This window comes from Pelodiscus sinensis, chromosome 2 (assembly GCF_049634645.1).
Source record: "Pelodiscus sinensis isolate JC-2024 chromosome 2, ASM4963464v1, whole genome shotgun sequence".
Lineage (NCBI taxonomy): Eukaryota > Metazoa > Chordata > Testudines > Trionychidae > Pelodiscus > Pelodiscus sinensis.
The window spans coordinates 209166757-209177955 of record NC_134712.1 but is presented as its reverse complement, the minus strand read 5'-3'; the positions used below and the strand labels follow the sequence as shown (position 1 = coordinate 209177955).

Here is an 11199-nt window from a genome sequence, read left to right as displayed (position 1 = left end):
TCAAAGTGAGAGCGGTCGAAACTAGCCCCAAGCAAGGGGGAGGGGTCGTTTAGGCTGCGTTCTTGTCACAGTAACTGCTATGGGGGGGGGGGGGGCTGGTGTTATAAAGCTGGGGTAGCCCCGGGCCCAAAATCGCCGTGCTGCTTCCAGTGACCAAAGGGGTGGGGCAGGTTTGTTCGCGTTGGGCCAGGAAGATGATGTGGCTGTTGGTCTCCCGGGCCACTTTTCCCTCTGATACTTTCATCCCGTTGGGGATGGTGGCGGGGGAATGAATCTCTTCATCCTTATTCAAGCGTAGGGCAGCAGCCTCCAGAACCCCACCAGAAAGCCAAGCATGACCTGGGCTGTCAGGACCTATTTCTTGGGCGGCAGAATGTTGGCGCGGTGTCTTCAGGCTTCATCTTTAGTTAGTCACCCGAGAATCCCACCCCCAGGGCGACAGGGACCTCAGACGTCTGGCGGCATCCGTCCTCCGGACAGTCCCCCTCCTTGGCAGCGTGTATCCCACAGCGCGAATCACCGATCCCCTCTTTGTGCCCCTCTTCCAAAGGCAGCCTCCCGCGTTCGCACCCTGGGCTGCGGCCCAGGCTGGAGCCGTCGAGGTGCGGTACGAAGCGGCGGGACCGGCGGCAGGACAGCTGCTGCCCTCGTTTTTTCTAGCCCAGCCCGCAGGAAGGTTGGCTCTGGCTTCTCACGAGCAGTCAAGAGCTTCGGCCCCGCGACCTTTGGCGACACACCCGGGCTTGCGAGGGGTCCCCCTGAGCAAGCAGGATCCCTCCCCCGACTCAGGGAAGCGGGAGCCTTTTTTAAACTATCCCCCTCCCGGGTTCAAAGACACAGCCCAGCGGGGCGAGCGCCTACAAGGTCACCAAGACCTGGCTCCCAAGTCACTGGGGGTGGGGGGGGGGGGGGCAGTGAGGATCCAGGCTTTGCCGCTCAGCTCCGCGAGGCCGCGGAGCGCGAGCTTGCCCCGTGAGCCCCTTAATGAGGAAACCACCCATTCAATCCGAGAGGCTGGCAGGAGGCCCCCCACGCCTATGGCTCTCCTCTTAGCCTGCGTGCCGCGCTCCATGCCGCTCCCCAGCTCGCCGCGATTCCACGGCGGGAAACGAGGCCGGGAAAGACCCGCGCCTTTCCCGCGGGGGTGCGTGTGTGTCTGTGTGTGTGGCGGGCAAGGCAGCGGCTAAGCCATTGCGGATTGGCCCCTGCGATGTGGCTAGCTGCGGCCTGGGAAACACGGCAACCTTCCGCGGCTCCTGCAGGGGCCAGGGCGGCCGGCAGCGGCGTGTCCCGGCGGCGGACGAGGAGCGGAGAGAGCCCTCTGGTGGCAGGGCAGGGCACGGCACAGCGCCCTGGGCGGGCTCTGATTCGCCACCCGCTTTGGAGGGACGCTGCTGCTACACTCGCCTTGCTCTCCCCCCAGTAGGGACTCTCGGACAGTCCGCGCCTCAGCCGCTTTCTGGGCAAGACGCGAGCGGCCCAGGTCTTGGCGGCTCCATTGCAGCGGGAGCGAAACAGCCGCGTGGCCCGCCGAGCGCCCGCCAACAAGTCACGTTTGCCAGAGACCCGCCGCTGGGAAGGCTGAGCAGCGCGGCGGCCGCGGCGCCACACGCGAGCGGGCGGTCCGGGCAGCCTCGCCCTCATCCCCTTGTAAGTTTCCTGCGACGTGGACCGAGTGGGGTTCCAGCTAGCGGCGCCTCCTTTCCCGCAGGCTGGATTCACGGCGGCACCTGCTTCCACGGGACACCTACGCGCGTGACATGGAGAGGCGAGGCGAAGGGGACCCCCGGTGCCGAGGAGGCTGCCAGCCACTGTAGGTTTACATGGAGCATTCCTGGCGCTCCTTGGCTGCGCTCGGACCCTGCCGGCTGTACGTATAGAGAGTGGAGCGGGGGCTCCGGTTTGCCCAAGGATGTGGTGGTGGGGGAGGGCAGAACAGACGGGGGGGGGGGCATGTTTTCGGGCGACCTGCGGCACGCAGGGCTCGGGGCAAAGCCAGGCACGAGTGAGCAGGGGGCAGAGCCAAGGCAGCGGCGTTTGAAGTGGGCGGGTGGGCGCGTGTTTGGCTTGAGCTGAGCCCGGTCGGATTTCCGGGAGCGAATCGGTTTGCCCTGAGACTAGTGTGGAGGCGCATCCTGGGTGCCTGCTCCCGGGGGCTCCTACCCCCTTCCCTCCCGCTCTCCAGCCTGCTGCTGTGTGTGGAGGTGGCGGTGGTAGTGAACTGGCAGCGGGCTGGAGCCCGAAGCCTCCTGATATAAGACAGCCAGGCGGGTCTGGCAGCCAGTGGCACCCAAAGCTCCAGCCCAGCTCACGCAAGGGTGCGCTCCAGCCACCTCCCTCGCCAAAGGAGCGTCAGCCCCAGCAGCGCGCCAGCCAGCCCCGGACCACTTCTCTCTGACGCTGGATTAACTCGATTTTAATCGTTATTTGCCCCCCCCCTCCCGCGCCTCTCCTCCTTCTCCCCCGCCCCCTCTTCCTCTCTTCCCCCCTTGTCTCGAAGTCTAACCTTGTCTTGTGGTCATGGGGTCTATAATTTCATTTTTGTCTAGGCTGGTGAGAGCTCTCCTTGTTCTGTAAAGTGGATGTCAGGTGGATCTATGGTCTTGAAGGAACAAAGAGCAGCGGAAGGAACAGCCGTGGAAGTTTGAGCCGGGAGGATGCAGGCTGTGTATTGGTACGCCGTGCTTCTGCTGCAGCCTCCTCTCTACCTGGTAAGTTTCAGACGTCCTCTTGTCTGGGGGGCGAAAGGGGAGAGGAATAGGGCATCACAGAAAAAAACAAACGAGCAAAAGTCATCATCCCACTCAGATATCAGGCGAGATCACCCGGGTCTAAAAACTTTATCAGGTTCCGGAGCTATTATTGCTGTAATTTCTCTGCGCTCCTACCCCTTTTTCTGTGTGTGTCCGACTGTAAAGCCTGGAGGGTGGACAACCCTGGTCCCTCTGACAGACCGGTTGTACTGGGGCGACAGCTGCATCTTCCGGCGACTTTCTGCTAACAGAGGGTTTGTGACACTAACTAGTAAAGGAAACATCTGCGCCCCTTCGCTCTGAGCTGGTTTGGAGAGGGAAACTGGGATCTATAACTTTCTCTCCAGATTGAAGTGGAGTTTCTTCTAGAGTTGCGATTTGTTCCGAGAACAAGTGTGTGTATGCAGGACACTCGGAAAGTGTATAAAGCAGGCGGGGAATCAAAGAGGTTGCCCTGTAACACGCTCCAAATCGGTAACGTTTCTAAAACCATCATTTCCCCACCATACAGGAAAGTAATCAGGGACCATACTTTATATTTAGAATGGACATTTTCTGGGCACATTTCCCCATACCTCTTTCTCCGAAGGGGGTGCAATATGATACAGAACATGCTGGGCTTTGAAATACCGTCTCAGTGTGTCTTCCTCCTTTATTCTGTATTGTAGGCAAGTTCTTGTTTACTACTTGTTATTGCTGCTAGAAACCCTTCAGGATGGGGATCACTGTCACTGAGCCACAATAGAAGACATTCATTTTTCAATAGAATACAGTACAGTCGTGTAAACACTCAGTGACAAGCACAGCTAGTATTTTCTGCATGTGTCATTGACTTCCGTAGCAAATCCCCTTTAAGATTACCAGGGGAACACAAGTAAGCATGAGTGTTATCTTCCCCAGCGCACTCTTTACTCCCTATACAATCACAAAGAACAAAACAAGGCAGACTGCATGTCTTTAGTTCAATCCTTTCCTTCCTATGGTGCATAGCAGGCAAAGAAGCTCTGTGGATCCGTTCTTGGGTTGGAAAAGCAGTCGAAGCTGATTTTAGGCTCAGACTGGGTAAAAGTGAGGGAGAGCTGCAAAAACATAAACGCATTTTCATAGCTACACTTCATATTCCGGTAGACGCAAAGGGAAGATAGGCTCCTTTAACCGGTCACAGGTTCACTGCAAGGATTCCGGGATGCTTTTCTTTGCGCGACTTCTTACGCTTGCAGACAGTGTCCGCCTGAGGGCGCTGCGTGTCACTCTCAGCGCGGCGCCGGACACCTTGGGGGTAAGCAGGTGAGCACAGGGGCAACCAATCCAGACGAGAACACACACTGCTTTGTGGCACCTGCTCGGAGTACACTCTCCCCAAATGAACAGCAGCAAATAAAGAGGCGTCCCTCAGAAAAGTGAAACAACCCCATCTAGTCCCCTTGCTCATCAGGACAAGGCAGACAGCGGGGTGGAGAAGGAGGAAGCTCGCAGCTTAGAAACGTTCACTGGATACAGCCGGATATGATGTAAAACTCGGACATGGCAATTATAGAATAAGTGAGGGATACTAATGTGGTTGTTGGATGCTGCTCAGTTAACCTTAGGAAGGGCTCCATCGCACACTTCCCTGTCCGATCCACGCCCCTGGCTTCACGGCTTGGTGGCACATCTGCAGGAAATGTTGCTACTTTCAGTGACTTTTACAGCATATGAAAAAACATGTGGCAAATAATCTATCAAACCCAGGCGCGAGATCGATACGTTGTGCTAAATTTTGAATGTGTTTGCTGGCAGTTAAACTGTTTTGCACTCATTACAACAACAGAGCTGGATTTATTCTAACGCGCCGCAGTCTGAACAACAAGCGCATTAATTCTCCTTTAATTGTAAACTGGGAGCATTTGAAAACCATTCAGTGTGCAAATTATGCTGATTCAATTACCGTTTAGTTACAGACTTCATTACCTGAATGCCTTTTTTTTCTGAAGGCTTCCCATTACAGAGGGAAGGAGAAAATTTTCCAATCTTCTTCAAAACGATGCAAAAATATGATACAATCAAGTAAAGAATAAAAGACAATTTAGGAGGAGGGGGAACTTTTCAGCTGGGTAGTGTCTTTTGCCAAAACACCCAGGGAAAAAATAAATCCAAAGCATTTTCCCACTCTAATCAGATATTTATTTTCATCTCAGTCTTTATACTTTTATTCCAACATCTTGCTACAGATTTACCTCTTATGTAAATGGCTTTCGAAGTTCGAATGAGGATATCATGCAATAGAAGGCTAATATAAACAATGAAGCCGGAAGTTTGGATTCAAACTTTAATATAGTGTTATGAACCAGCAAGATGCAACTTTGTGCTATGCCTCTACTTTGTGTGCTTGTGTGCATATGTATACACCTTGCACAAACGCAAACAACCGAATAGAGCAACTACAGTCAGGATTTAAATTGTCAGCCCCCAACCATTTAGGGTGTAAAAACAAACACTTTCTTAGTCCCACATAGCTAGTTTAAATTGCAGGATTTGGAGGTGGGGGTCAAGAATATCCTTAAATCAAAAAACAGACAATACCCAATGACAGTGTACTTAGGGAGCTTGGGCTGCACGAAGTTAAACAAATACAGAAATTTGCCAGCCTGGCCTTTAACTCAAACCACTGCTTCCCACCCCCTATCTAAAGAAGTCTTGTAAAGTGCTGTCCTCTTTTTGTGGAGATATATGCCAATATTCCATACGGCCTTATATGATATTTATAGAGGTCACTGCTGATACAGATAAATCTTAATGGATAGGAATTTTATGTGGAGACTTCCCTTGCGAAAAATGTTTCACGGTATTTATTTGTAAACTAGGGGATCGTATATTCCAGATATGAACAAACCCATATTTTTTTCTGTTTTGTTCTGTATTTCGGCACTTCCTTTGGCCTTTGCATTTCCTTTAATCTAAAGGAATATTTAAGTACTTTTTTTGGTGGATTTAGGTAGGTTAGTCTTTAGAGGCACAGGGTTCTTGTCTCTTCAGTTTAGAGGATATTATGTGAAGCACATTGCGCTACAGAAAATATTTAAAATGGCTTAGGTATTCTTTTAACTAGAGACCCTCTGTTTTGCATTGTTCATTGTTAAGCATCTAGTTGCAATTTTTTGATTAAAGTTTTTTTTAACTAGTAAGGCTGCATCAAAATCGCCTCTAACGTATTACTAAATATTACTTGGGAAAGAAAACATCGCCCGTATATTGCAGACTTTTAGAACTCCTAATTTTGAATGATAGATTATTAAAAGGACACTTTAGCTTTACAAAAACTCCTAAATAACAAAGCTTATTCTCATATAATTTCTGCACCAACTCCTGTAAGCTTCCAATATGATAGAACAGAATAATGCAACGCTAGTCAGATGTTTTGTACTGTATTGAAGCAACATGCTGTAGAAGTGGCGAAAAACATATGGTTCTTGGGAAGAGATTCTAAATGGACTTAGTTCTCAGTAGGACAAGTCAAGGATGGGCCAAAGAGATGGGTCGTACCATTTCCACACAAATTATTAAGGCAATCCATTGTAACAGGGCAAAGGACTGGAGTTTGCTGGTCACGGCGCAAGTACATCCACGGGAATGTTCCATTCCAAAGGTTCTCACAACTTAATTCCTATGCAGCAGTGAAAGGAAAAAAGGATTGATTTGATAAATTAAGATGACAAGCATACAGTCAGCCCTTTAGAAGGCTTGCATGCGAGTTGTTAAACCATTCCTGCTAGATTTCTATTTGGTGGTTGAATGCTGTATATTCTTCCCGGAAATCTCAAACAGTGAAGGCGAAGTGTCTATTGGTCGAAGGTTTATATACCTATTTTCACAATGCTCATCCAGCTAGACTATCTGCGTTCGATTGTTTCATTGTGAACGTCCAGTTCTTTACATTAAACGAACATGGTGTGCTTGTTTCACTCCCTGGATAAAACAATGTGATCCATATTCACTAGCGAGTCCTCATCTGTCAGGAGCACCCGGTACAGAGCTTAATACAGTCTTTCGATGGAGGTTGGTGGGAAAGGAAAACCTATTTTCGCCTTTCCCAAAGTAAATATGAAGTTACTCACTAGTGGGTTTGTGGTGTAAATTAATCTTTACACTATTTTTGGTGGTCTCTGCCTTTTCCACAGATTAAAAGTTACATTGCGAAAGATTTAAACTAACTTAATCAAACACCCCTTTCGGGAGAATTTTCTGACCCAGAGTCAGAAGAAAACACTGGCAAATAGTTTGTTTAATAGTACGTTTTAACAGCAGGACATTTTAAAAAAGAGAATAGATCCTGGTTTTCGCGAGACAAAGGTTCCCAGAAATCAGGTTTTCTGCGGAATGATTAGGCTTGCAAATGGGTTTCAAAATGCACCACTGGTGTCCTTCGGTTCTTGACCGCGGGTTTAAAATTACGCCCCCACATTACTGAAGTTTAGGGGACTCCGGATAATCCGAGTGTAGCTTTCCTGGTGTAAATTAACTGTTTACAATTGTCCTCCGGGTACATTATTTGAGGAGGAGGGAGGAAAACGTTAAGTTAATGGCTACAAGAGTTTGTGTACCTCTGTGATTTCTATACGTGTCGCATTGTTTGCGGTCATTTCTGCTTGTTTATTGGAAGCGATTGTAATGTGAAAAAAGATGTGGCTGTGAAAATAGGGTGATTTTTAAGACAGATGCCGATGTCCTACTTTTCCAAACATTTCTCTAGGCTGTGACGGGGAAAAAATAGGCAGCATTGTCCTGCAATAATCACTCCACAGTATTTTCAAAAGGTTGTTTTGTGCTGAAAGCACTTGGGTATTGCTTTTTCAAATAAGCAATTTTCTGCCTTTGGTTTATTTGATGGGGGAGGGAGTGTGAGCAGAAGATTGGGAGTGCTTTTTAGTGAGTTCAAACAATCTTGAAGTAGACTCTTACCGTTTAGTCTTTGGAAAATGGAGTTTAAATACCTAAGATGCTGTCCTTATATAGAATAGCTCCTCCCTGGAACACACTGCACGCTAATTGCGATGGGAACTGGATTACTTGCAGTTGGCGGTAATTTACATATATTTCCGAGTAAGCGCAGTGTGATTGATTCTGTTCAGGGTTTAAGATCCTCCCTAACTCGCGTAGAGGCTGTACAGCAGCAGGTAGAAGTGTAAGGACGTTTTCTCTGCACTTAAAAGTTCCTTTTGCATAGTTCTTAGGGTACAGCTAACTGCGCCCCTTTCAGTAGCTGAGGAAGCTGTTTGGAATAGCTTTCGCCTCTCAGGAAAGACACCTGAATGTAACCGAATATCCCCGCCTCCGTGTGATTAGCCACATCTTCCAAGTCAGTAGCTAGAGGGATCCATTTTAAGATCCTTAATATTTCCCTGTCCCCCCCAACCGCCATTTTAATTAATAAAAAGGCAATTTCCTCCAGTAAATTTGAAATTGCGGAGAAGCTGGTTAGCAAATCAATTGGTCGGAATGAACAGCACCTTGAGAAAATGACTCCTTGACCCACCCTTCTCTTCCTAGGATTGGCTTCTGTCCTTCCGATTACATTTTTGTTAAGTTACGATTGTGATTTATCAGATAGTTTAACTCACAGACCGCTCTTCTTGTAAGTCAGCATTAAACCACCTCTTGGGTGCTTTGTAAATACGTCTCTCTCATTTTTATGCAGCAGATTGACATGTTGACGACTCTGCTTTAAGGAATGTGACAATAAAGTGAAAAAACCCCAAAGCTTGGCAAGCACTTCATCAAGGATAAAAAGGTTCTGCTGTAAGGATGTCACTCAATTTATTGTGAAAGTCGAATGAATTACGTTTAATGAAAGTGCTCCCCAGATGAATATTACCAGCAATTTCCTGAGTTGGCTCTGTCAGATTGATATGAGGAAATGCCAACCCATATCAAAAAAGATCTCCAATCTCAATTACTATGCAAGCTTTCGAAGAGCTGCTTTTATTGATATGATATATAATGGCGGAGTCTCAATGCTATGCAAACTGCTTGCTCTTCAGCAGGACTGCCCATTTCCCGGTTTATTGTTGAACCCCGCGGATTACTGGCTGTTGTTTAAACTTCAGTCGAGTGCTCTGCCTTTGGAGAGAACCTCCCCTTCCCCGCATCCCTGCAAATGTGGCCAAAGGCAGCAGCCACGTATTTTACATGGGGTTGCAAACACAGAACAGATTTTATTCTGGTTTTAGAAAATCCCTTCAGCACGCGTGCACGTAATCGTAATTCAGACAACACTGGCTAGGTTGAACCACTGCAACACAGCAGTACTGGAACACACTATTGTTAGTGTGTTTTTAGGAGTTAATCCTATAATCTTTTATTACTCGCAACAACAGTGCCCCCCTTTTTTTCTTCTGCGCCTTTGGGCTTCTTTGGACAATTTAGAATTTCCCTAAATCCCTGACGAGACAGAAGCTCATATTTTACCTAAGAATGGCCACTGTGCGAGGCTTTTCTGTTCGTTTACCTGCAAGGACAAAATTTGCTGCTTAGAAGTACAGTTCCCTCCACAGAATCCATCTTGCTGGGTTCAAAGAGAGGTTCAAAATACCTCCCCCCTCTCCCCATAGCCTTTCAGTTTTTAAGTCGGAGCGACTGGGGTGGAGGAGGGAGGGGGAAGGAGAGGACTACCAGAGAAGAACAACCTACTGATCTATAAACTACAGTCAAGAATTTCTGACAGCAGGAATCAGATCCAATGGAATCTGCCCAAATGGAAATAAACTATTAGCATGCATTGTGAAAGGGGAGCGGGAGATAACCACCCATCCCTTCCATTTCAGGTTACAGTATTTTAAATTCCGGTTTCCATATTCTTTATTGGAGGCGGGGAAAAAACTTTATTCAATGCAAGGTTAACCTACTTTATAGGAAAAATATCTTCCTTCCCTTGGATGTTTGAATAGTCAGAGCCAGTGAAGTTATTTACACCAGTTCAAAAATAGGGGCTGAGAGAGCGGACCAGATGTTCTATTTTCAGGCGTAATGGCTTGCACACTTACAAAAGTGACCTGGGCAGGCTGCTTTTGAAACGTTTGCCAGTAGCTGGATGTCATGAGAGCATTAGTTTGAATGGGGAGCAGTAACTTAGAGGAAGGTTTTCACAGTGCGCGCGCCTCTTGGGTTAATAACTGGTGGTGTTGTGTAGCCGCGGACTTGCTCTGGCCCACAGTTCAGCTAGGCACCAAGGCGGTTGGAGATGGAATCTTGTCAGTACCTTAGACTCAGTCTGAGAATTACCCCTCTCTTGCCCCAACACAGACACAGACACAGTCAGATACACCTTCTGGGGCAAGATCCTTGTTGCTTTTCAGAACATCTCCAGGACAACCACGTCCTTCATCTCTAATGGTAACTTGTTCCAGACAGCTCAGCTCTAGAGTCACTGGATGCCTGCTGCTTTTCAGTACCCTGGACAGCTCATGGACACCCTATTTCACTCGCCTTTTTCAGTAACAACCGTCCGAACACCTTTATCCCACTCACAGCTCATGGAGCTAGACGACTCCTGCTCTGCAGCACCCTGGAGAGCTCCCTGCTCCCTCCCCACAGCCCCTGACGCCGAACCAGCTGTCACCTCTAGCACTAGTCTGTGCTTCCAGGGCTACAAACGGCTGGAGCACAGTGACAGCTGCTGACTATTGGTGGGTCTCCAGCGCTCCAGCTCTGACTCCAGAGCGCAGGGCTCCTTCCCTTGCTTCCTAAACAAAGCGGCCGAACAGCTGGGATTGAGGTCTCATTAACGATCGATGCTACGTTATGCGAAACCTCTTGAATACAATATTTCCCTTTAAGACTCCCGCTCCTTAAACAGAAACACCTGCCATTTAAATCACTATTAAAAGGACCCGAACCCCAAATCAGGGCCCGGATTGGGAATGAATTCCTTGTCCCAGTCACTTTAAACTCTCCACCCCCCACATAAAAGGACTCTTTGCAGTTTTACTCTTTCCAGCTTTCAGAAGGGGGTGGGGATTATTCACGGGCAACAAAGGAAAACGGCTTAGCAAGCAAATCAATACATTTACTATAATTACTCACAGGGTCTCTCTCTCCCTCTTAACTGGTGGCATTGTTTTCTATGGCTAAACTGCCCACAGTGAGGACGTGGAGGAAACCCTGAATTTATCATCATTAGACTGGTGGAAAAGTAACTCAGCTTGTTAGGGACGCTTTCATTTGCGCCTTAGTCTTGCTTCTTTCCAGCCCAGCGCCACTGGGCTGCCTTTGGTCAGAGACACTCAAACGTACCCGAAATGGACCCTGCAACATTAAGGATACCGAGAAAACAGCCCCGTAGAAAATGCACGTTGTGATTAATTAACAACGGCACTTCAAGTTCCTGGGGGACCGAGCTAGTCTCTCTCGTTTGTTTATTGAAGACTTTTTTTTTTAATGAGCGCCACAAATCTGATTGAGCTCTGAGCTG

The 11199-nt window shown here is 48.3% G+C and overlaps 1 protein-coding gene across 4 annotated transcripts in view; it reads left to right on the top strand.

Annotated features, from left to right (window-relative positions):
- Nucleotides 1-959: 959 nt before the first annotated feature.
- Nucleotides 960-11199, top strand: part of NXPH1 (neurexophilin 1) — a 211450-nt gene continuing 201210 nt past the window's right edge. The window contains exons 1-2 of one of the 4 annotated variants that reach the window (XM_075922314.1): nt 960-1650; nt 2550-2711. In XM_075922314.1, the coding sequence (XP_075778429.1) occupies nt 2658-2711 (54 nt within the window). In that variant the 5' untranslated portion in view covers nt 960-1650; nt 2550-2657. Of the gene's footprint in view, nt 1871-1979; nt 2319-2549; nt 2712-11199 lie in introns of those variants that run through there. The other 3 variants (XM_075922313.1, XM_075922312.1, XM_075922315.1) reach the window with 3 other exon arrangements.